Raw genomic sequence first — 27,091 nt, 5'->3', positions numbered from 1 at the left:
ATGGGATAGCTATAAGAACTTATGAGAATGGAGAACACCGTGGTGGCTCTCTCCATTGGAAGCAATTTCGGTTAAAAAGGTAAATATGAGAGGCAAGTGGGCCACCTATAGAGATTTGTTAAAAGAAGTGGGAGACCAATTAAAACTGAAAAAAATTGAAGATATTAGAGAATTATTAGCGGACTGACTTCAGTATCACCGATTAAATGATGTCTTTAAGAATGATTAAAAAAAGGTTTTGATATAATGAGATCGAGGTTTGAAATAGATCTGTTGGAAAATAATGTCAAAGTACTATCAAAAATGTACAAATTACTTTTAGAATGGCATACAAAAGATGAAGAAATCAAGGCAGTGATGATACATTGGGCTAGAGATTTTGGATATAATATCCAATTTTCATCTTGGGAAAAGTTATGGAAAGAAGAAATAAAATTTACTGCATGCTGTTCGTTGAAAGAAAACTACCGTATATGAAAATGATGTATCGTTGGTATCTAACACCGAGTAAAATTGCTAAAATGTACAAAACAAGTTCAAAATCGTGTTGGAAATGTAAAGAGAAGGACATTTTACCATATGTGGTGGACCTGTACACTGGGAAATGATATATAATGAACTAAAGAAAATTTTCAAAAATACAGTTGTTAAAAAACCAGAAGAAAACCCCCCCAAAAACTAGGTATAATAGGTGAAGAGTGAAGAGTGGCCGTGGAAACCCAGCCAGATGGGTGGGGTATAAATAATAAATTATTATTATTATTATTATTATTATTATTATTATTATTATTATTAGTTACCAAGAGAAGATAAAATACTTTTTATGTATGCAACAACGGCAGCAAGAATGCTACTAGCCTGTGCTCGCTTCAGCAGCACATATACTAAAATTGAGAATGCTACTAGCCCAGAGATGGAAGGAAGGAGAAATACCAACAAAAGAAGAATGACAGATGAAACTGATGAGAGTATGCGGAGATGGCGAAACTGATGGGGAAGATCCGAAACCGGGAAGATCAAGTATTTTCTAAAGACTGGAGCTTAGCTGCCAAGTATCCCGTTTTTCACGGGAAACCCCCGGATTTTAATCCGTTTCCCGCTGTTCTCCCAAATGGAAAAAAATCCCGGAAATCCCCTGGATTTCCTACCTGCCAGGGAGCCTCCATTTTGGGTGCCGCTCTTCCCATGTGTGGGCACCGGAAATCGGGCAGAGCAGCACCGGAAGTTGCTTCTATGCATGCCTGGCGGCCATCTTGGTGGTGGCCGCATGGTGGCAGCCTTTCCGGTGCCTCTCTGCCCGATTTCTGGTGCCCACAAATGGGAAGAACGGCGCCGGAAGTTGCTTCTACGCAACTTCCGGTGCTGCGCCACTGCTTATCCCGCATTTTTCAGCGGGAGACTTGGCAGGTATGGACCGGAGTAAATTTGTAATTTATTTAAAAGACCACTGTAAACAGTTAAAATCTTGGCAGGGATGTAATGACACTTGTAATGCAGAATTATTTGTGGAAATTATGGTTATATAATAGATGGATAATGGTAAAAGATGCAGCAAATTTAAACTTAAACATGGAACCCATGGAGGGAGGGAAGGAGGTCCAAAGGTTCAAAAGTACCTTGTATTTTAATGTTTGAAATGGTTATGTTTTATGTGTATAAAATTATCAAAAATCCAATAAAAATCATGTATAAAAAAGAAATTCTTCAGTAGAAGCTCTCCCTCCCCCCATCATCACCTTTGATAGATAATAGTGAATTGTTGTGACATAACAGAACTAAAGAGATGTGCAATGGGGTGCTTCTCCCTGTTTTTCTCTTCAACAGCCTTTGTCCAAAATCTTCCAAGCAAATATGACTGGAAAGAAAAACAAACCAAAAACATCTGCACATAGATCTGACATGCATGTCCCCGGGGGAATCTGAGCCAGTAGAAAGTATTTACTATAAAGTAATTTAAGGAGATAATCAAAATGCAATAAATATTCTCACTGCCAATTAAAGCACAATAAAATATGTATTTGATGTTAAATACTACACTTTTGCATGTTCAATATCTACTAAAAATTCCTGGGATTTAAAATGTTCCAAATCTCATTAACAGCGATCAGATTATAAAAATATTCCAACACAGTACACTACAGGAAGAACAGGGTGAATTAAAAGAACTTACGTTCTGCACTTTGCATGATTATCTCATCAAGTTCTTTTTCCAGCTTTTCATACGTGTCAAGCCTTGCCTGGTACTCAGAATTTTGTGCCTGAAGTTCTGAAATCCGTTTCTCACTCAGTGCTTGAAGATTATAAAATTCTTTGGTTAAAACCTATATGAAAATTAAAATGAAAGTTAATTAACAGAAGGCTATAAATTATTTATGGGGGAGACAAAAGCCCAAACAGTTAAAGTAATGAGTTCTACACAGTTCAATTGCTATTTAACTTACAATTAAGATAAGAATCCAATATGCTCTATTAAAAGCAGTACTACGTACAGATTTGTATCGTGACTCTCAAATCCAAAGTCATTAAACATGTTTCAGTTACAAAAGGAATCCAATCTTAGTCCACAATTTGGTAGTCTTTGCTGAATCCCTAAATTAATATTTATGGTTGCTGGTACTCTAGTGTGTCAGAAATAAAGAGTTGACTATCTTTGCTTTGGGGTACAAACTTCAGATTCTATGCCGCATGGAAACAGGTATATAGAAAGACATGCAAAAAAAGCAAGGCTCCCATCTGTATAAATTTATAGTAGTATTGTATCACTTTAAACAGTCATGGATTCCCCCAAAAGACCCCTGGGAGCTGTAGTTTGTCAAGAGTGCTGAAAAATGTTAGAGAAGCCCTTTCTCCACCCCTGTGGTTTAACAATCAATCATTCTTCTCAGAGAATTCTGGGAGTTGCAGGGGTCTCCTAACAACTTCCCTTTTCAGATGTCCATCTCCTGCTTCCTACTGCAATGCTCCAAGAAGCTGCTACTGAGAGTCAGAGGAAATTAGCTTGAGGTACCAGGTGGGTGGAATTAATAGAATTATTTTTTGGGGGGGAGGGGGGGACCTCATTTGAATCTTGTATCCTGTTTGTGCAAAACTCTGAGCTATTATACTGAAAGAAAACAAGTGTCATAGAAGATATAGTTTTGTTTGAAGAGAAAAACTTGTTTAAAAATGGGGGGGGGGGACTCAACCCAGCCCTAACAACCCACAAGCTGTGCTTGAAGCAAATGCATGCAAGTGTGAAAACAGCATATATTATAATAAAAAAAGTTTATTGTCATGTCTATCACAGCTCTTTAAAGGTCCTGTGTGATCAACCATTTAACAAATTAGTACAGTGGTGCCTTGCTTAACGAATGCCCTGCTTAACAAAATTTCCGCTTAACGAAAGGATTTTTCGAGCGGAGCTTGCCTCGCTAGATGAATGCGTTTTATGAAAAATTCGTCTAGTGAATCACGGTTTCCCATAGGAATGCATTGAAATTCAATTAATGCGTTCCTATGGGCAAAAAAAAATCAAAAAAAATTTCAATGCATTCCTATGGGATTCGCTAGACGAATTTTTCGCTATAAGAAAAGACCCGTGGAACGAATTAATTTCGTCTAGCGAGGCACCACTGTAATACCAAAAGGTAAAACCCAATTAAATGTATGTAAAAAAAAAACAAAAAATTATCCATATTTGCTTAAGCTTAGGTCCTAAACAAGAAAGTTCAGTCCAAACAAGAAAGCTTTACAATGCTTCCAGAAGACATATAGCAGGGGTAACCAACTATGAACTTCCTTGGGTGCCCACAACAGGTCTCAGTAAATATCCATTTTGTGTTTTTACCATGCCCCCACAGCAACCATTTCAAGTTATGCCGTGCCCCACACTTCCAATTTGTGATATAGCATGCCACCATAACAGCTATTCTGTGATTGGCACCAATGGCCCTTCCTTAAAATTCTAAATGTGCCCACTGGCCCAGAAAGGTTAGTGACCTCTAGCATATAGGCTTAGATATGCAAATGAAGGCAAAAATATTAAAATTATTAACCATTTAAAATGCAGTATTAGACATTATAAATATGTGATAATAATTTAATTTTATAACTGTTAGGAGAATGATGGCTAATTGGCTAGAACCCTGAACAGGAAAATGTTGTTTGCAGGTCCTACTTGTCTCCTTTCTGTCAATATACGATACTATGCTGGGAAAAACAGATGTTCCAAGAATAAGTATTGCCACCTGTAAAGTCAACAGAACACAGCTGCCCTCTTCTCCAAAATGACCTTTCAATGTCTACTGACAAAATAATTAGTCTTCATTTGCTCAGAATGGTTTCAACGACAGTACAGCATGATTATGATCAAAACATACCTTAAGGTAAGACCTACTTTGGATTGTTTCATGTGCTGCAAGCAGTTTATCTTTAGCACCAAATTACAATGATGCAGTTCCTTACCAGCCAATCACCACTCCGATGGAAGGAGGGGAATGGCGATGAGGAGCCACACCATGGGACCTGCCCACACTGAAGCAGCTTACGGAAGCTTTTCTTACGTACCTCTAGTTTTCGCTGATATTTTTCACATTCCAGCTGACACTGTGAAAGGTTCTTGGAGGTTTCTTCTTGCAACAGCTGTAGACGTTCGCTTTCAAACAACTTCAGTTTATTTTGATGGAACAGTTCAGCTACTTTACTTTCTGTGCTGATCTGCAGTTGTCTGTACCTGAAAACACCCAAGGGAATAAAATGCAAAATAGTAAGAAGCTCAACAAAGTCAATTAGACAGCAAACAATTTATATCCTTAGTATTATGATGATATGGTTTTGCTTCAAAGAAACAATGGGAAAATGCACCACTGGGGGGGTAAAGTCAAACCGTTGGAGAGTTACAGCGCCTGCTGTGGCTGTGGAGAACAAAATGGGAGAGGCATGTTTTACTGCAGCTGGGGCAGATGATGGCATCCAGTTTCATTGTTACAGATGTACCATGGTGTTTCTTCTCTCTGTGCTCCTCCCAGTGGTCATTCCTTCTCTGGCCATTGCTGCATATACATGGCCTGACTGTCTGTCTCTAGGCACAGGGTAGTGACCTCTACCCTGCCCTATAAAAAGCATTATTCAGAATAGCAGTTTGCACAAACCGCTAAAGACAATATTAACACAATTAATTTCACATTAATTCAAAATCCAATTAAAACCATTTAGTACAATTAATTCAACAAAATGGATTAACATGATCCAGTGATACCAGCTTTTCAAAGTCTGATAGTCATTTGGCAAGCGTCTTAGATACAGTACTGAATTTAGTAACTACTTGACTTTTCAGGAAATTCTTAAAGCGGTGGATAGGCGTGATGAAATTATACCAGTTTCCCAATGTCTGGTTTAAAGTCACTTAGCAGGAGTTTTAAATTGCAATGTTTAGCCACCTTGTAGTCAATTTCTTAGCTTGGAGAAAAGTTGGATGACCACACTAAAATCACATTCCACCAAATACAATATTGGGAATGCAATAAGGAGCTTCTTAATCACTGTCCATAGTGCAGGATAGAGAAAAGAAATTCCTCCTGTAACCAAAACTCATGGTACGATTTCATAAACTTTGACTTCAGCAGATCATTGTCTTTTTGTAGCTCAATTAGTTCTTCTTCCCCCTACCTCAATTTCCGCGGCATCTGAAAATAGATTTGTCACCCAATCTGGAATTACCATAAAAAACTCTAATTGCTCAGCCATATCTTTATGTAGCATATCCAAACTGTCACAAAAAATGTACAGATCCTCATACTGTATCCCATCTTTCTCTTCTGGCTCAGACAGACTCTAGCCTGGTCAATTGTAAATAAGCAAACAACATGCTCAGAGGGCCCCACCTTCAGGGACCCCTGCTACCCCCTTGCCTCTTAATGCCCCCATGGTAATCCCAATGCCCTCTGGGGGGTACCATCCACTTTGGGATCTGCTGAGTGAGACATCCATTAGAAAGTTGCCATAGGTACTTCTAAATACAGCTAACACAGTTTAAAATACTTGATTTTCCTAAACCTGGGGTTCTCAGTCCAAGAAAAAGTTAGGTCTTTTGTCTCCCCTCTTTGTATTCTCTGGAAACTGCAGAGGTCCTGTCTAGAACCGCCAATTCTTAATTAAACATTTTCTAGTATATTTTATGACTGGATTATTTAAATGCAATAAAATTAATTACATTTAGAAACAGGAACCATCTTCCTAATCTTTCTCTCACACCCCCATAATCCAATGTAAAACCAGATTAAGAGATAAAGAACTCCACCTTTCTACAGTTTAAAAACCCGAGGCAAAGATTGCCATCCAAATAAAACAGGGCTTTTGGTGCTTCAAAAGAGGTGTCCAAAACCTGAGCTTTCAAGTACTGTGCAAAACATTGCTATTATCCATTACACATAGTTGCAGTCCAGAATTTGTGCATGTGGAATACACTTACTGGGAAAGCCACAGCCTTTCATAGCTTCTCAGTTATATATCCATCAATAGGTGAATAGATAGCAAGACAGTCTCGAGCACGTCCTTGCTAAATGGGCTTCATTCGGAAATGATAACCTCAAAGTCGGATATACAATAGATATATTTAAAACATGATTTAGTCATCTGTGCTGATGGAAATACTCTGGAGAGTTAAGGTTAATTGGAAAACATTTCCTAGACAAATAACAAAGTGAAGAAATAATCAACTTTGAATTGAGAGCCGAGAAGCAGAGCTCACTCCATTGGCTTGGCTGCGATAGGCCAGCTCTATCAGGCACCTCCTGCCTCCGAACTATGCCAGCAAGTCAATATGGGAACAACTGTCTAGAAATTGGTGTCTGAGCTTTTGAGTTTTATTTTCTTCTCCCCTCATTGTTCCTTTTCCCTTTTGTGGAACATCCTCCCTTCAGATGTCAAGGAGATAAATCTGCAATGGGGGGCTTTTTTGGCTGGAGGGCGGAGTACAAATGCTCTAAATAAATAAAACACAAAACTGGGAATCTCTTGCAGCAGCAGAATATGCAAATTTAATCTAGTTTGAGCAGTGCTGAATCAACCAACTAATGGAACATCCATAGACGTTCATGTCAGGAGCATTAAGTAACCTAAAGTTGACCCCCCCCCCCATCCTGCAATGAACTTTAGCCCAGTAACCTGGTCTGAGATACAGTATCAGCTTCTATTGTCCAAATAAGCCATTTGCTTGGCCATACAATCTCATTTAGCATAATAATTGTTTCTCAGTGTAACTGTAACTGGAGTTTGTATTACAGGTAGGTAGCCGTGTTGGTCTGGATCGAAGTAAAATAAAAAAAAATCCTTCAGTAGCACCTTAAAGACCAACTAAGTTTTTATTTTGGTATGAGCTTTCGTGTGCATGCACACTTCTTCAGATACAGTGAAATGGAAGTTTCCAGGCACTTATGTAGAGAAGGGGTGGGGAGGGGTGGGGATGGGGATGGGGGATCACTCAGAAGGGTGGTGGAAATGGGTGATTGACTGACTGATAGCTGTTGATGACCGCAAATGACTGCAAATGGTTTTGCATGAAAAAGCAAGGGTTGAGATGGGTGAAGATCGCTTATCATGTATAATGAGATAAGAATCCGATATCTCTGTTCAAACCAGGTCCCTCCATGGTTTTGAGCTTGGTGATAAGTTGCAATTCAGCAACTTCTCTTTCCAGTCTATTTCTGAAATTCTTTTGTAGTAAGACAGCTACTTTGAGATCTTGTATAGAATGTCCTGGGAGATTGAAGTGTTCTCCTACTGGTTTTTCTGTCTTCTGGTTCCTGATGTCAGATTTATGTCCATTTATCCTTTGGCGTAGGGTTTGGCCTGTTTGTCCAATATAGAGAGCTGAAGGGCACTGTTGGCATTTGATGGCATACACAATGTTAGAGGATGAGCAATTAAATAGTCCTGAGATGGTATGTTGGATGTTGTTGGGGCCAGTAATGGTGTTGTCTGGGTGTATGTGGCAGCAAAGTTGGCATCTGGGTTTATTGCAGGCTCTGGTGCCAGTGTCCATGTTAAGTCTGGTGGTTGTATTATTGTGGGTGAGGAGATGTTTAAGATGGAGTTTGTATTGTGGCTCCTGCAGCAATATTCCATGTAAGTGAATACAGAAATAAGAGGAAGATTTATACTACTACTTTTTTTTTTTGCAACTGCAGCTACAATTCCCAGTAGATGACAAACCCTTAGTGCATGTTATTTTCTTTTAAGTACTATTTCTGTTGTCCAAAAGAGTAAAAGTGATTTAAACTGAAGTTCTTGCCAGATGTTGCATTTGCTTTCCATCTAGTAATTAAACATCCATAGTGTTTTGCATTTTGGTTTAGTAAAATCTCTCTTTTCGACAGACTGAGGGAAAGCTTACAGCTCTGTTAAAGCTTCTTGCTGTAAATGCTGCACCATAATCACTGCTTTAATGCCCTCTGCCCCACCGCTACCAGGAGCTACTGGGCCAGAAACATGGAAATGCAGCAAAACAACAAACATGCAGAATACAAAAGGAATCAAAACTAGAAATTGATTTATCACCATCAACATAGCATCATTATGCAGAAAAGGAATGCAATTTTAGAATACCATTACTATGGAATGTTAAAATAAAATACATAACAATGATTAAATTAAATAAAAATGGAATTATTTATTCCCATTCATTGGTAACTTTGACCAGGGACAGAAAACACCACTGACTAGAAACCACACAAACAAACGGGGTTTGGTAATATTAGTAACTTCTACAGCGCTGCTGTTACCTCAAAGACTGAACTATGATCTAATTTACCTCAAACATTTCTTGTCCTCTCTTACCATGTTGTAACACAGAACACTATTAAGCTTTGTTGATTACAATGGAGACTTTGCTCTTCCAGTGAAATAGCTGGGATTTATTTTCTTAACCTGAGCTCAATATGTGCAGCGTTCAGGCTGTTTTGTCATTGTGGTAATATTTTCAACTTTGTGCAAACATTTGTTAACAGAAGACTCCCTGGCTATGGCAAAAGGTTTTGAAGCAAGCTCACCAATAGCTTATAAGGCGGAGGAGCATTAGTCTGTTACCGCAAGCACAAAGAAATACTTCATTATCTACATTTGGGATAAATCCTTTCAACGTGACAACAGTCAGAAGATCAATCAAAACAGCAGTCACATTCTAATGACTGCCTCTTAAACTTTTTGAACACTGAGCAGCTCCATTGCCACTCTTCCAACATGGCACTAAACATTTGCAGTTTATTTTGGCATGTGATAAATACACAGAATTGAAGGAGGACTGTGTAAGTCTCATGCACGAAGAAAATTCACAAACCTAAATCTGTTTCTGATGGAATTGGTGATAAAATAAACAATAAACAATACGCTAAATAGCATTTGTTGTTAATAGTAAGGGTCTTCTTCTGTATTATTATTATTATTATTATTATTATTATTATTATTATTATTATTATTATTATTACTGCTCTGCCTCACTTTACTTTTCGGAAATGAGAAAGTGCTTGGTGGTGGAAGAACATGGGAGTTAATGCTCTTATTAGCCAGATATGATCAAATATCAAATCGGTGAAGTGTCTCTCCAGGATACAATTTATGAATTTACACATGGCAAATATTAAATACTACATAAAGCATACATACCTATGTCTTTCTATATTATTATATACCACAGATCTAAATACGTTGAAGTAAAAATGTTGAGTGCTTAAAACTATTTCATGAATGTCTTTTCTTTTTATTAAAGGTGTTTCTACCAAGAAATTGCCCTTCACGTTGGCTAAAAAGACTGGTTCATCCACATTTGCCTGACTAAGTCACAAGTTTGAAGGCTTCAGGTGTTCGTGTCGCAATGAAAATAAAACAGAAATATGTTGTTTTGACACTTCACAACGACCATTGCTGCCAGAGAAGTTTGGATTACAACAGAGGTATGAGACTTCTTGGAAACTGGCCATTTTATGTACACCTCCCTGCGTGGCTGGAAATCTGAGTGTCCATCAACATTCTTCCAACACAGCTCCATCCATGTTCAACTAGCTCCTGCTTGCTTTGCAGAATGGAATGATGTTGCAGTGTAATGAAGCTGGGGAAAGTGGGAGGTTGTGGCAGATACAGTCTGCTGAGTATAAGACTACACAGGCTACATATATTTCCAAAGTATGCCGCAGCACGCATAGTTTACAGCAAGTTAGTAATGAGATTGGCCTTTCCTTGGACCTACATGCTGAGAGAGGCACCCACGTGGGTTCTTTTGCTGGGGGGGGGGGAGTATAATAAATAAATAAATCAAATGTCAGCCTTTTGATCAGAATGGAAGCCACGTTTTCTTCCATTGACATCTCATAACAACCACCACCACCACCACCAAAACCCTACAAGCTTAATCAGCTAAAGTGAACATGTGAGTGAATAGAAATTATAAGCAATGCCACTTAAATGAGCTGGAAACATTACTCTTGGCAAGTTAATATTCCTCACGAGGCCCTTTAGGTTTCCTTATACCTCTAGAATTGGTAAGAAGTCTTCTTTTGCCAAAAGCAAGTACCACAATGTGGCTATGTCTGTCATAAAACAACTCAGCTGTAATATCATCTGTGGTCCTTGGCTGCAAAATGAACCACTGAATGAATGCAGTATTTTTAATTTTTTGCCTAAGCTGAAGATGCTGAGTATGCCCAACAACTGGGTTGATAGGAATCCCAAGCATGCATTTAAAGAAATCCATTTCAACTCTCTCGTCATGATTTTTTAAAAAAGGAATGTGATGTGATTTAAACTGCACCAAATATTGCTTCTTTAAACACATTTACTGTTCCAACACCCAACAAATTTCAATATATGCTGTTGTGAATACAGTAAGCTCCCAACTGATTACCCCAATGCAAATGTGAACCTTAAAAAGATTCCCCATTACTGCCATACAGTTTATATACAACAACAGGTCTATTTGTAGGGAAGGACATAAGTGAAATATCAATGTAGCCTTCTAAATAAAAACAACCACCACCAAATACTCACGTTATGAAAGTATTTGTCATTATGGACCAATATAGCTTGATCATAGATTATTTAACTACTCTAACTATGTATTAAGCTACATACAAAACAATCCTACTAATTTTAGCAAAGCCACATCCCCCCCTATTGTTTCCAATAAAAGGGCTAGAAGCCATGGATAAATAAATTCCAAAACTAACATATCATGTTAAAATTAAAATGCTATACATGCAAGAGGCTTATGGGGGGTGGGGCAGAATTCTAACCAGAGCAATGCCTTTCAGGTCTCCATGCAGATACAAGGTCAATTAACTCACAGGGCAAGGCTGTTCCTGACATGTTCCTGACACTTTGAAAATTGCTTCCTCTTTATTGTAAGATTTTAGGTATTTTTAATCTCTAATCTTTAGTGTGGGCATTTCTAGTAGCCAGGCTTGTGGTCCAATCTAAAGCTTTAAATTTCAGATTTTTTTTTAAAAAAACATATCTGCATGCTAACTATTCTAGTGTCATTTGGTTTTTTCTATATTTAATTCAACCAAAAGCCTCTATATGAAATATTCTCCCGTGCATTCCCAGATGCCTCAGACGTTCAGCTTGCCAACGAATTGAAGTCTAGTGCTCAAAAAAGAATAAGCAGATCTCCACTGCATATTTTTGGCTGAATGTGCTCGAAAGATAAACCTAGAAAGATTAAATTAGAGATTTCAGTTCCTAGTTAGACACACTGTGACCTTTCCTTTCCGCCACACAATCTGTTATTGTGGTGATACATTTCTGTCATTCCTATCCCCCCCCCTTCCCTGATGGCTGGGTAAGGAATCCCTGGACTGTGTGTACTATCCTGGATTCTTCCACCCAAGAGGCAGTTGTATTTGTTTTCCTCCCGCTTCTTTCCTTCAACTCGCACATTATATGACCCACACAAAATTCAGAGATCCCACAAGAGGAGATGGATGCAGTGGGGGGGGGGGGAGGATCTGTGTTTCAAGGTAGCCAGAAGCTAGGAAATGAAGCAAGATGCAGCATTTCTAATTCAGGAAAAGATGTGAGAAGGGTTGCTTGAATCAGCTTTTGCAGCAAGTAAAACCTACTATTGTGCAGAACTGTTTCTTTTGCTGAGGAAAGTGAAATACAAAATCTTAATTCAAAGTATATGCAAAATTACAAAGAAAAATAAGGATAATGTGCAATGAATGCAGGGTATTATTGAGATGATTTTAAAAGTCTTTTGTCAAAGCACCACTCACAAACAGCATATCGAAAACTCTCTCTCTCTCTCAAATCCTGTGGGCCTCCAAGAACCTGAAGAAAAAACCCATGAAAACTTGTCACCAAGAGACATTAAATCATTCTTTCCTAGTTGCTACCTGATGGCATCTAATTCAATTGCCGCCTACACTCTCTGACACCACCACAGTGCGATGTTGGTATCTGATACATGCTTAACACCTGCCCTACCAAAGCTGACCCTAAATGAACCTGCTATGTGATCCCAGATCTCAGTTGCTTCATGCACCATATTGGCACTTTACTGCAATCTTTTTCTGTTGAGCGTGTTCCTGTCCTATATTAATATGTCACTTTATTCATACTTGTTGTTCTCTTGGCCTTAATGCAGGGGGGTTTAACCAAGATCTGGCTATTTCTTTGATTGAGCTCAGATACTGGAAAGTGCTCATCTTTTACTTGGTGCATCCCTCTTCCCTATGAACACTAAAGTATTAAGAGTCAGAGTCACTTCACAGGGAGACCCACAAGTGGTTGTTGGATTTGGATGGTTCTTCCTACTCAAAAATGGGACACAGTGCACAAATCAGGCTCTTTTGTATACATACGTGAAGATATCCACACAAAGCGTTACTTTAGGTGTGTGCTGGCTGGGTGAACACGGACTGCTCCTCCATATAAGGACCAACATCACCCATTAACTATATATACTGGGCCAAAATTATTATTGTTTCTATGCAAAGATCCAACCATTGCTTCTCCGATGGCTCTTTAATTTTTGACTGATTATGGGATCGTGAGCATGATGAGACTAGATACAAGCTAGATAATTCAGAGACAGAGAAACATGCACTGTATTTGCCATTGGAGAGGATGGCTGTTTCCACCTGCTTAGCCCTGAGAGCCTCCTTAAGGGAGCCGCTTGCAGAAGAACTCTGTAGAATAATAATAATAATAATAATAATAATAATAATAATAATAATAATAATTTATTATTTATACCCCGCCCATCTGGCCGGGTTCCCCCAGCCACTCTGGGCGGCTTCCAACAAAATACTAAAATACAGAAATCCATCAAACATTAAAAGCTTCCCTAAACAGGGCTGCCTTAAGATGCCTTCTAAAGGTCTGGTAATTGTTATTCTCTTTGACCTCTGGTGGGAGGGCATTCCACAGGGTGGGCGCCACTACCGAGAAGGCCCTCTGCCTGGTTCCCTGTAACTTGGCTTCTCGTAGAGAGGGAACCGCTGCTCTGCCAGGGAGTGTTTGGGAGGACTGCTCCCCCTGAAGCCCACTTCCACCTTTCTAACCTTTTGAGGACAGATCCTGAAGCTGAGGCTCCAATACTTTGGGCACCTCATGAGAAGAGAAGACTCCCTGGAAAAGACCCTGATGTTGGGAAAGATTGGGGGCACAAGGAGAAGGGGACGACAGAGGGCGAGATGGTTGGACAGTGTTCTCGAAGCTATGAACATGAGTTTGACCAAACTGCGGGAGGCAGTGGAAGACAGGAGTGCCTGGCGTGCTATGGTCCATGGGGTCACGAAGAGTCGGACACGACTAAACGACTAAACAACAACAACAACCTTTTGAGGCATAAAAGACAGGAGGGGAGGATGCTTGTCAGACACTAATGTCATAAGGTATGGGGCTGCTTTTGAACAGGAAGTTATTTGATATTTTATTTGATCTATTGGTGGGCTTCATACTCCCTTAAATTTTTATCTCTGTTTATTTGTGTGTGTTAATGTTGTACTAATGACATTATGCACTGTTATTGTACTACAGTAGGGATACTGTTTTCAATGTGAAGTGCTTTGAGCAAAGATGAATTTCTGGGAATATGTGTATATAAATAAATTGACTCTGTCTAGTTAGAAGCCTGTTAAACTCATTGAATTGAGTTATTAGTATACAAACCAACATTCATTGGCAATTCTGAAATAAAAACTAATAAGTGCGCAAAAATACTGATGGCATCCAGATGTTAGAACAAATTGCCGATAAAAATCACAACATCTGGACCATCATTGAATCGGCAATGATCAATTAAGCAATGCAGAACGCTCAAATCCTGCACAGAACACATAGCACATTTTAGTTTAATAAGTGAAAAGTTGTAGTTAAATCCAGTGAGACCTAGGCACATTTATGTTATAAAATCAGTTCTGTTTAATCCTCATCCAGATTTTTATATCTAACAGCATCCTTTTAAACTGGGTGCGGATTGAAAGGATAAAGCCTAATTTCCAAAGGAGGTTCTGCATTACTTCAAAAAGCCAGGGCAGAAAATACATTTGGGCAAGTTCTCTCTCTTCCTTCTCTGTCGGTCAAGATTATTTCCAGTTCTTTCTTTGGAACAACAACCTCTCTGCATCTTCTTCCATTTCCCCTAAAACTTCCATCTTAACTACATATTGCAAAGCACAATGGAACTAGTCTGCTTTTATAGTTAAGGACTGCAACTTTATGATTGGCTTCACCATTAAAACGGCACATATCCCTACAGGAACAGATACAAAAATAAAGTATATAGAGATCTGATATTAACTTCCAAGAGATGACTGTAACAAATACAGGGTGTGTGTTGCGGCACAAGGGAGCCAAAATTAAGCCATCTTCCGTGTCCCTTCAAAGAACCATCATATCAAAAGGCAGTGGGGAAGGGAGAGATTATTATTTTTTTAAGCCAATGCAATCTTTACTGTCCCTCACTACAGGTTCCCTTTTATTTTTGTCTATTCCCACTGCTGAAGAAAAGAAGTGAGGTGCATTCAGTATAGGAAGGACTGTAGCTCAGTGAAAGAACCTCCTCTATAGGCCAGTGGAAATACTTGATTCAACAGTGCCTCAGGCTGGTTAAGTACCTGAACAGGTAGAAACCTACCTTCCTGGTCAAATGTATTATTATTATTATTATTATTATTATTATTATTATTATTATTACCCCGCCCATCTGGCTGGCTTTTCCCCGCCACTCTAGGCGGCTTCCAACAATTACCAACATACATTAAAATGTATTAAATTAAATTAAAATTAACCACTTACCAACACAACTATCACCCTATACATGAAATAAATAGATAATTTTTACTAAGTTTCAGTTTATTGGCTTTCATTCAATATATTGCAGATTCTAAACAGCAGTTCAACGCTTCCCCAACCTCTCAATTTTGCATCCCAAAACTGTTTAGTATTTTCACCAGATTCTAATGGACAGGATCTAGAAGGCTCCTTTGCCTTCTGACGATATCTGTGCAGTCTCAGAATGAAGGTTTGTTTTGTTTTTTGTTTTTTTTCAAAGCATTTCAGCACATTTAATTTAAAATATACATTTTGCACATAAAAGACACACCTTTGTGCACAGACTCTGCACACCAAAACCCACATTGCAAAATCCAAAGAAGTGCATACTCTGACTAGGAGTGGCGTTCTGGTCTGCAAGAAAATTTGAGAGCGCCAGATCAGGCTGGGACACCGAGAAGGTTTGTATTGGTCCTGAAAAGTGGACTATTTCGTAGCAGTAAACTTGAGGCATTTGTGAGATTAAAGACTGCAAAACTGTCAAAATTAATCTGGGTAGAAGTCATCTAGTATAGAGATGAATTCACATGTGCTTATATACAAATTACAACATTGTGCATGTCCGAAAGCCATGATGAGAAAGATGAGCTTTCATGTGTCACCAGTGAAGGTTTGGAAGGATAGTGGTTAAAATGGCACAAAGCAGTTGTCATTTACCAGCTCAAGGAAAACATATCCAGAGAAGATATATTACCAAAAGAATTATGAACACAGGGGATGTCATCAGGCTTAGGAAAGTGTCTCACAACTAAGTCAGTCCAATAGTGGCAACTTTTCTATACATTTTCCCATACAGGATTCCTTTTTTCATTCCATTTACCAATTATCTGTAAGCATGCACAAGGAGTTATCTAGCATAAATGAGGGAGGGCAACCGATAAAACTGTTTTATTTTTTTCTGTGAGTCAACAAGTGCCCAGTTGTGACAGATCAAAGAACAGAATCACCACCATATCAAGTCTTGTTCAGAAAAAACAAATGCACAATTCTTTTAAATATTCTCATAATCACTCTATATAAACTGGAGAGATCAACACCAGCAAACATTGGTTATTGCTGCAACTGACCATAAATTTTTAAGTTTCTACAGCAGGGTGCAACATCCCAGTATCACTGCCAAGATTTAAAACGTTTTTGGAGTTGAACTAAAACATGTATAAGATGAGTCATTGTGGCAGCAGAATATGTACTGTAGGAAATAAAAGCTCATTTACAAGTGGGAGAAACATACTCACACTTCATTGGCAGTAATTTATGGAACTTCCGCTCCAGTAAACATAAAATTTAAAATTCTGGAAAATGTGTCTGTTTTCACTGCTGTTTTTATTCACAGATCTAGGATGTCATTACAAAACAGTCCTTATGGTTGTAGCTTTCCTTAAATTGTTTTTAAAATTATCAAATGGCATCCAGCAGTTTTATGAACTGCCATGGCTTTGCTTAAGATCAGAGTAAAGTGGGGAACAAATTTTCCCAAGGAAGAATAAACTGAACAGGTTATACAAACACACGCACCATTACTTCAGTTAATTGGCCCAGAGTTTGGTTTTTCCAAATAGAATTCCAGCACTTAATTCTTTGTAGGCTCTACAATTCACTTCCGGGGCTCCCATTTAGCTCTACAGGACAAAATAAATGGGCTGCAATTGGGAAAGCTCTGGAGGAGGGAAAATAACCCGCTTCAGCAAGCATAGATTTAACCCTAATTCCAATGTTGTCCCCCAACTTGAGTACACATCTTTACTTGGTTTGTTATAGGTGCATTGCTGCCACTCACTGTCACACAAAAAGCCAGCGCTGTGTGTGGTGGCAAAAAAGGGGAGGGAGGGGAGAGGAAAGAAAACAGAGAAAAAATGTGTGCCATCCTAAATTCCTAGGAGGAAAATCAAGATTAAAATGTAGTTTACAAACACACACACAAACACACACGGGAAAGTGCTGTTATTGGAGATGCCCCTATGTTCTTGATACCAGGAGGGTGGGAGAGTCAACTCCATTCATAACTCCATGTCTCTGCAATATACAGTACAGGAATTCACTCTGACCCTTTTCTGTTCCACCTATCATAATGATGGACATGTTACTAGGGTAATATAAACACACAGCTAAAAGAGTAACATAAACATAATTATGCGAATAGATAACAGTTAATCATGTTGCTATTATAAGGGCTATGAAAAGTAACTTAAATCACCACTAGGTTGCATCGTCCTTATCAAAGAATTAAATCAAGAAGAGTATAGAATACTGAAGAAGTCCAGTAGCAGCACAGATGAAAAATACACTAAAAGGCAGCCCAGCAAATAAAACAATATAATCAGAAGATTAACCTGCAGGTTCCACTAGCACAAGGACTTTTAGTTGCATAATGGAATTTCTCTACCTTCTTTTCTTCTCACATGCACCCCCTAAATCTGCTCCAGAAGGCTAGAAGACCCCCATAGCAGATTTAGAGGGTGCATAGGGACATCCCATTGTGTAGCTACCGGTAAAAGTCCTTGTGCTAGCAGAACTGTTTAGCTGTATACCATCCTATGTTCAAATAAATATATGCTCACAACTTGAGGTAAACTTTTAAAATTTTAAGTGCTCCAGTTAGTTTTACCATGAGGGTAGGATATAACTATCCTGTGTCTTTTACTGATTTATTATCGGAATCAATCAATAATAGAATAAATAAATCTCCAAGATTAACTGTTTTTAACCAGCAAGACATACACATTTCTGTGGTCGGGTAGGGCATGTTTCATTCATCTATGTCTCCTTAGGCTCAGAAGTAAACTGGGCTTCAACAGTCTTATCTTCAAACATATATATATAGCAAAAGTTGAAGAAACAGACACATTAGCTAGATGGGCAGGGTATAAATAATAAATTATTATTATTATTATTAGCTAGAAACACAGCTTGATGCTATTTTAAACACCATAACCACCTTCCAATTTAGTCATTTTAAAATCATGGGATACTCACAGGTCCTGCAACATCACAAGACGTACAACCTGGTACTGAATCTACTGAAATCATCTTGTTTCCACTCTGGTTAAGCAGGGAGCCACTCTAACTCTTTCTGAAGTCAAAAATTATTAAGTTTTGAAATGTCCATCTGTACATGTCAAAATATGTTTTTTAAAATGAAGATAAAACACTTCAAGTTCCAACTGTGTCTTTTGCCATTAGAAGAACAATCCATCACAGTTTATCCTAGATCAGAACACATTTTTCCTTAAAAAGTAAAAACGAAAAGCTCACTAATTAAGGGTCTGTCTGTCTGTCTGTAGTATGCAATGCTAGTACTATTCAGGAGTAGACCCACTGAAGTTAATGGAAATGGCTAACTTAGGTTCATTTAATTTCAATTGCTCTACTCTCGAGTAGTACTTAGCTGGATACAGCCAAAGAACTGTCTTCCCTTTCCCCCCCACCTCTGTTAAGATGGCTAATCTGTTTCAAGATTGCTGAGCCTGCCTATGCAGAAGCATGCCTCAGATTTAGAAGGTGCTGTACTGGTTTTAACAATGTGCTTGGTGTTGGTGCCTTGTTGATTAGCCACCAACAGCTAATATTGGCGAGTCTCCAACTTCTAAGTTAATATACATTATATGAGGGGCATCTTTCCTGTGCAAAACATTCAGCAAAAGAGACCATTCTGCAGGTGCCATAGCAATCAGATATCACCAGGAGAGAGCCCTCTCAATACAGACACCCCAATCACGGAACTCTCTCTCTCGAGCTGCTTATCTGGTGCCTAGCATGAAAAGTTTTAAGTGTCAGCCATTTGCACACACATTTAGTTGATTTTAGCCATTTGATGCCATGTTGATGCTGTTCCCTTCATTGTTTTATTAACTTTTTCTCTAAGCCACTTTGAAAACTGATTTGAAATTACAGGAGGGGAGGGGGTGAGTTAAATAAATATAATAAATGAATGCTTCCTTTTATTTTTTAGAGGTCAAGTTTTTGTCCCATTGCTTTTTAATAAGCCTTTGTTTTTCTTTTAAAAACAGCAGTTGGTGAAGCTTGCCTTGGATTATTCAAAAGCCTAGGCCAAAAGCTCAACCCTCTGAATTCTAAGCTCAGTCTTTAGAGAGGAAGTGTTAAACACCACTCTGTTAAAGAAGAGGGATGCAAAGACTTTATGCCAAATCCTGGTACTGTTGCATTTTGGGTTCTTTGTCCATCTGTATGTAAATGTGTTGCCAAAGTGGTAGCTACTCTGAGTCAGAAGCCAATGTGAAAGCAAGTCATCTTGTACCTCCTGAGCAATTTTTTTAAAAAACCAAAAAAACTCCACTGCAGTGCTAGGGAGTTCTGAGTGCGGAAAACACATCCTTGAATTTGTGACAGTGTGACTTCTAAGTTTCCCAAGATGCACTCTTATAGGCACAGTACTTACACGGACATTTTCCCAAGTCAGTTTTCCTTACTGTCAAGGGCAAAAAACCCTGCAAAGGGAGGCAGGGACAGCTTTATAGGTGGAGATATTTTCCATAAATGTTGCCCAAAGAATTTGTTAAAGCAAAACCAAAACAAAGCAAAGCAACAGGTTCCAGCTACAGACACTAGACATTATGGAACATTGAGGCGAAGCAAGGTCAGAGGTTGATGCTCCTTCTATACTATTACTGAAAATTTCTATGCTTTAAATCAATGTATTCATGCCCCATTAATAATAGTTGAAAGGGTCTCTTTCTGTCAAAAAGTTAAATGCCACTTTATTGTAGAATGAAGGTAGGATAGCTGGCAGGTATCACTATTTTCAGATTGCATGGATTTTTCTTTAACTTTTAGATTCAGGATCAGACGGATTCACAAATAAATGGAGGCTTATGGAGACAGTTAAAGAGTGCATCTCCTGCAATAGTTAGTACACAGGCTGAGACCCTCCCTGCCCATGGACTGTCTCGCTAGAGTGGTGCATGCTCTGGTTATCTCCTGCTTGGACTACTGCAACGTGCTCTATGTGGGGTTACCTTTGAAGGTGACCCAGAAACTACAACTAATCCAGAATGTGGCAGCTAGACTGGTGACTGGGAGTGGCCCCCAAGAACACATAACACCGGTCTTGGTACATTGCCTTCCAGTACGTTTCCGAGCACAATTCAAAGTATTGGTGCTGACCTTTAAAGCCCTAAATGGCCTTGGCCCAGTATACCTGAAGGAATGTCTCCACCCCCCATCGTTCTGCCCGGACACGGAGGTTTAGCTTTAGGTCCAGCTCCGAGGGCCTTCTGGCGATTCCCTCACTGCGAGAAGCGAAGTTACAGGGAACCAGGCAGAGGGCCTTCTTGGTAGTGGCGCCTGCCCTGTGGAACACCCTCCCATCAGATGTCAAAGAAATAAACAACTATCTGACTTTTAGAAGACATCTGAAGGCAGCCCTGTTCAGGGAATGTCTGATATTTTATTGTATTTTAAATATTTTGTTAGAAGCTCCCCAGATGGGTGGGTTATAAATAATAAATTATTATTATTATTAATCCATTATTTAATTTTTATGTGGTTTTTTATATACCGTCTTTCCCACATTTTAAGACACCGTCTTATCACTTTTTTTCCTCAAAAAAACACTGGGTGGCTTATTTTCAGGGAATGTCTTACCGGTATTTTTATTACATCAGGAGCAGTGTCCCTCTTTCTCCCTGTCTCCCTGCGGGGCAGGACTCTTGACTGAAAGAAAATGACGGGCAACAGCCACCACCAAGCTCCATGAGAGGGAGTCTGAGGGAAGGGAGGTGTGTGCATCGCTGGCCCAGCCCTCTCTCCCCGGCCCTGGGATGTTCGTGAGGGAGGGAAGGAGCTCCTCCGAAGGGCTGCTCTCTCTCTCTCCCCTCCCAGGTGGGGACTCACTTAATAGCAATCTGCTACACTGGAGCTTCTTAAATTTAAACCAGTACTGTATAATGGAATCTATCTGTGTGATGCAGTCGTAGCAGTAGCCTATACTAAAGCAAATAAGGATCTCTACCAGCCAGCCAACTGCCCAAGACTTAAGAGCGAAAGTTCCAACAATGTAGCACTTTGTAGCACTGATAGCAAAGAGGCTACCGGCTGAGATACTGTACAAAACAAAGAAGCCAGCTGAGCAGCAATTAAGATGGTAAATGGTAGCAATTAAGTAGCAATTGAGCCAGCAGAAAGCGGGGTGAGATAATCTGCTGGTCCTAACAACCCGTCCGTGTTTCTCTTACCCACAAAATGTTAACTTTTGTGTAGGGTGTAGGGCAGTGTTTAGCAGCTCCTAAACATCGAGAAGGGGAAAGTCCTTAATCCCCAAGGCAAGGACTGCGCCACCGGCAGCGATCCCGGTACCGGTACAAATCCTTAAAGGGGAAGCTCTACAGACAAGCAATGGAAAGAAAAAAGAATCCTCACTTTTTAAAAGGCTATTAAAAGGGGGAAAGGTGGGGGGAAGCGAGAGGTGGGCTGTGTGTGTGTGAGAGAGAGAGAGGGGGGGGGAGAGAGAGACGCGCACACAGAGTCTCTCCCTAAAGGGGAAGGCAGCGTCTTCAATCGCCCCTCTTTTTTCCCTCGTGCTTTCATCTTCTCCCCACCGCAAATGCCACTTTTCTCCTCTTCACCAAGCAAGCAGAGCTCACACAGCCTAGCTAAAAAAAAAATATTTTGGAATCCTTTTACAGGTATTTTTAAAAATGCTTACAGAAACAGGAGGGGGAATCACGAGGCTGCAGGAACGGCTCTACGGTGCATTTTTACAAGCTTTTAAAAGAAATACGTGTCTTTGGAGCGACAGTAAAATGGGGAGAGATTTTTATGGGGGAGAGTTGGCTGGCGGGAGGGGGGAAGGGTCTATCACTATGTCTTATTTTCGGGTTATGGCTTATATCGCGCAACTGCTTAGAAATCCTGCTATGTCTTATATTATGGCTACGTCTTAAAAAGGGGGAAACACGGTATGTATAATTGTTGTAAACAGCTCTGATATTTTTAATGGAATTGTGGTATACTGGTATTTTAAAGAAATAAATGTTAAGTGTATACTTCCGGGTTTCGCCGCGCATGCATGTGCAGAAGTGCTCTATCGTGCCGCGCACATGCGCAGAAGCGGCACCTGATGTTGTGGACATTTCAGGGTATGTAAGGACCCCCAGAACGAATTAAGTTTGTATCCGGAGGGTCCACAGTATTTTGAAGTTCTGAGAAGATATTCCATATGACAATGCTACATCTTTTTGATGGGGTCTGTGTGGCGAACCTAGTTAGGAAGAAGGTTGAGCAAGTAAGGGGTTAAGTTTGGAACCTTAGAACCCTCAGGGGCAGGGGCTGGCAGGGTATAAAAACCCTCCCCAGTGGCAGTTAGGGCAGTTGAGTTGAGTGGAGTGGAGTTGAGTAGCAGTTGGGGTTGGAGGTGTCGGTGAGCATCAGAGAGCTAGGTGGCTTATTGGGGGAAAGGAACACACAGGATAGGAGTTTGAGGTGAAACTGGTGGCGTGGTATAATTAGAGGTATAGGCCGGTAATTAATTTAGCAGGTGTAGGCCGGTATAGGGTAATAGTTATAAGTTTATGTATGACTTTATGCTTTCAGTAACCACACGCTTCTGTACCAACAAATAAAACACACTTGTTATTTAAAACCTATCCTGGTCTGTGGTATCTGAATAAAGTGCATGTATCCAGCTGGCAGCCTGAGGGAAACTGCAGCTGCGGATACAAAGTGTCATTGGTGCAGCATCAATCGATCGTAAAACATCCAGTGGTGCTGTACAGGTCCATGCAGGACCGTGACAGTCTGTGGTGCATTTGTAACCTATGAAGCATACATGTTTAAATGCATAGCTACAGTTGAACACACACTGTGGAGCTTGATAGCTCATGAAGTGGTCAACAGCTTCGATTGAAACATGTTTAGTGCATGTAGGACAGCACTTCCAGTTGCACAAAGGAGGAAGGGTCCTATGATTTACACCAGATCTCCCATCCTTCTGCAGCCCTCTGTGCCATACCTTGCTCAAGAGTCTCCCAACCCCAGGATTGCCTTTTTGGGGTGGTTCTGGGGTAGTATGTTTCCTATTAATGATTTGCTGGCTAAGAATTTATTTTTCCTAATTAGTGTTTGCCTTACGTTGTTGCCTTACACCTTACATCAACAGAGATTTTCCTTTTTTGGAACTTGTGATTCACCTTAAGCAATAGTTTTTGCAATTGCATAAGCACAGAGAAAACAGCTTTTCAGGCTGATGTAAGCGATCAATTGCTTCAGAAAAAGACAAGATTCTATAACTAAAAAGAGCAGATTTTTAAATCCATGTTTCAGTTTTAAAATATGCAGTTAGTGTTTGAATATGGTGCTAATTTTGATTCTGTTTTATAAACAGGTATTGGACTAAGAAACGGATTTATTAGTCACCAGAATAAAGTTATAATAATCGCACTGACTAGAAAATTAGGTGTTAGTTACACTCTTCATCACACGGTTTGCCAGAGGCATTTCTTAACTGCCAGTCAGGCTAGGCAACATTCCATATACTTTGCATAAACAAATATGTTTGGAAGTTTCAGATTATACCAACATTGGTAACTAGGGCTTGGTTAGCAACAATACACTTTTGTCTTTTTGAACATCCCAAGGACATGCTCATACAAAGAAATGTTATTCATTGATTTGGCTGCATATTACATCCAATCCTGTTGAATCAGGATGGCTTCAAATAATTAACACTTCCTTCCCCTTTGGTCCTGCCCGCTCCTCTCCATATCTCCCACAGATTAGTTATCTTCATCAATGTAGCAAACTTGCAAACTCCATTCTTTTAAATCGGGGATGAGGAACCGCCAGTTTGTGAGACTGTTTCAGCCAAGCCACACCCATCTGTCCTATATCAGACATCCTACATGGGAGCAGGTAAGGGCAGGGCTTAGCTGAAAGGTGCACCACAGGCACTATTAATTGATAGTGCCTGCAAAGCCTCTTGCATGCTGCTCCCCAAGGGCTTTGTGAATGTGAAGTGCAGGGCTCGCAAAGCACCTGACAACTGGTTGATTGAGCAGTGCTGTGTAAAGGGCTTTTACATAGCTGCCAAGTTATCCCTTTTTTAAGGGATTTTCCCTTATGCTGAATAGGCTTCCTCGCGAGAAAAGGGAAAACTTGGCAGCTATGCTTTTATGCTCAGCACTTCCCAAGCATCGGACTTGAAAACCTCCTTGTACAGCACCTCCCGAGTGCCCAGCAATTGTTCGACATTTGGGAAGCGCTGTGCAAAGTGGGTTAAATCACCTGACATGATGATGACTGAAAGGTGGTGATTTCACTCAGGGTAGGCCCATTGAAATTAATTAGCATGATCTACTCTGAAGAAAACTTTTAACGGTATACACTCCCTTGTAAGCAGCAGGTGGCAGTAGCAGGAACCAGAGCAAAGTTTGCTTTTTAAAAAAGATATTTGTTTCACAAATACTGGGTGGTACTTTAACATGAGACATACTCAGAGTTTACCCATTTCAATAGGCCTACTCAAGGTTATGATTTAGATATCACTGTAATTCTGAAAGCACCACATGCTTAAAATGTTTCCAAAGTGGTATTTGCTCATGCAATGTGGTTTCTCCTTCCTCTTCGCTCCCCTGCAGCCAGCTCACCGGTCAGATTTGTTTCTTTGTGTGTGTGTGTGTGTGTGCGCAGAGGAAGGGTGCTGGAAGAGGAAAAAGAGAAAGTGGAAGTCGTGATGCGCCAGGGGATTTCTATTGTGCAACTGTGTGGTCATTGATGTCAACCATTGTTTGCTAACTTGTTTCATTTCCCCCAGACATTCACATCATTAAATAAATTAGAGCATAGGTATCCCCCAAACTGTCTTTGCCATAGAGCTTAGTGGCGCATTGTGCCATGGCGCTGGCCTCTCAGGAGCACCCCAGCGAGTGGGGGAGCTGCATGGCTTTGCCGGCAGCCTCCTCTTTCCCTGCACACCCCGTGCAGCTTGCCTCCCAAGCTTCCTGCGCATGGGAGGAGTGCGGGAGGGAAGCCCTGAAGAGGCAGGTGGGAACGGTTTCGATGGGGACGCTGGAGCCTCTCCCAGCAGCTCCCTGTCAAAGCTCCCCACCAGCAGGCGAGGACCCCGTCTCTACCTTTTCCGGTGCGGCAGCTTCCCGGCGGGCAGAAGGGAACTAACTCCAAAGTGTTTGCAAAGACTCTCCTCTTCCTCACCCAGGAGCAGAAAGAGCTGCTTTGGCTGCTGCCCCTGTGACTCAATCCATGCTCTTTTCTGGAGACCAAGCTGAACTCTCATTGAAATAATTATTTCATCGGGTCTGCCCAAGGCATTTGGCTTCCCCCCTCCCATAGACCCGTCCTTAGCTGTGCCCAAGTGCACTTTTATTTCTCCTTTTAAGTAGTGTTGCAAAATGCTGCACACGCACACCCTTTATGCTGCATGTGACACTATTTCTACCCCGGCTCAGCTTCCCGACCACCACCTTCCTCTCCTCTCAGTCAGTGCCCTCTCCTTTCTGCCTTCCTCTGTCCCTCTTTCTCTTTTCATTCAGTAAAGGAAGGGGTAGGTTTGTGTAATTCCCAAGTTCAAGTCAACAACTCTGGGGTTCCCCCTCTTAAAAGGACTGACAACTCTGGGAAACGGGGGGGGGGGCACGTCGGAGGGATCTTTGCACCACGGCGCCGGATATGCTTAAGACAGCCCTGGGTATCCCAAAGACCCATGATCATGTGGGTGTGGGATATATTTGATAAAAGTCAGCAATAATACAAGGTTAATCCAGAAGTGCTTTGTTTAATGATAAAATGACTACAGCATTTTTTATGATCTATTTGCTAATACCAACGTATAAGCATGTTTCCCAGAAATGCTGATTTCAAGTAAACCGCTAGGGGGTAAAGTTTAATAATATGTTAACAACCTTAAATGTCATAATTTTATTTTGACCTAATTCAGTTGAGACCTCCTAATCGTTAATTTATACTCTTTACTGCTTTATATGCAAGAAAATCAAATAAGACATGTTACACTTTAGAAAGAGACCAAAAACATATTACAGTAGTATATATTCTTTAAAAAAAGAAACTTACTGATATAAAAAGCTTTCACATAAGCACAAAGCTATCCTTAACATCTGTCATAAAATTTCAAAATGGATTTACTTTCACATCAAAAGCCAAGTGATGTTAGTCAGTAATAAAAGATGCTACACTTTTATGTCACCACTTTCAGTCTTATGAAAATCTCATGACAAATGTGAAAATGACCGACAATAAACCAAGACTGTCTGCCAAGTTCTTTCTCAAGAGAAGTGTTCAATAGCATGACGGCTGTGTCAAAAGCTGTAGCACAGATTTTATTGTAACACTGATATAACAGCCTTATGAATGAAGCAATAACTGACTTCTGACTTCCTATCTGGTAAGAATTTCCAGCTGGCAAGCTGAGTGAGAAAAGGGGCTCTAAGGTTGAAGGAGCTAAGAACAGGGAGCCATGAGGCTGAATGACTAAAAGAGTGGGACAGAGACAGGACAGCAGTTAACTACCTAAAAAAGGTTGTTATGCAGACAAATTAACAGTTGTAGTGCAGAATGTCCATATTGCCAATAAACAGAATGTTCCAAAGCTTAGCACGGAGAGCCAAAGGAAATCTCAAATCTTTGCTAATGGATTCAAGATGCCAATAAAGACAACAACTACCAAACTACACTTCAGGCAAATATACATTCGTTGGGAAGTTTACTTTTTTCTACTAAATTTTCAAATGGTTTATAGAAACTTGGCTTTTCTAATTCTTCGCTCCCAATAACAATTTATACTAGTTCTTTTAGC

The 27,091-nt window shown here is 40.1% G+C and overlaps 1 protein-coding gene across 9 annotated transcripts in view; it reads right to left on the bottom strand.

The window, feature by feature from the left end:
- Positions 1 to 27,091, bottom strand: part of PIBF1 (progesterone immunomodulatory binding factor 1) — an 81,197-nt gene that overhangs the window by 35,546 nt on the left and 18,560 nt on the right. For all 9 annotated transcript variants that reach the window (XM_088667472.1, XM_088667475.1, XM_088667470.1 and 6 more), the window contains exons 11-12: positions 4,546 to 4,711; positions 2,171 to 2,321 (exon numbers count right to left, since the gene is read on the bottom strand). In XM_088667472.1, coding sequence (XP_088523598.1) covers positions 2,171 to 2,321; positions 4,546 to 4,711 — 317 coding nt within the window. The remainder of the gene's footprint in view (positions 1 to 2,170; positions 2,322 to 4,545; positions 4,712 to 27,091) is intronic.

The sequence above is a fragment of the Zootoca vivipara genome, chromosome 4 (genome assembly GCF_965207765.1).
Source record: "Zootoca vivipara chromosome 4, rZooViv2.hap1.1, whole genome shotgun sequence".
Lineage (NCBI taxonomy): Eukaryota > Metazoa > Chordata > Lepidosauria > Squamata > Lacertidae > Zootoca > Zootoca vivipara.
The sequence above is the reverse complement of the archived record's forward strand: the minus strand, read 5'-3'. Positions and strand labels throughout refer to the sequence as shown.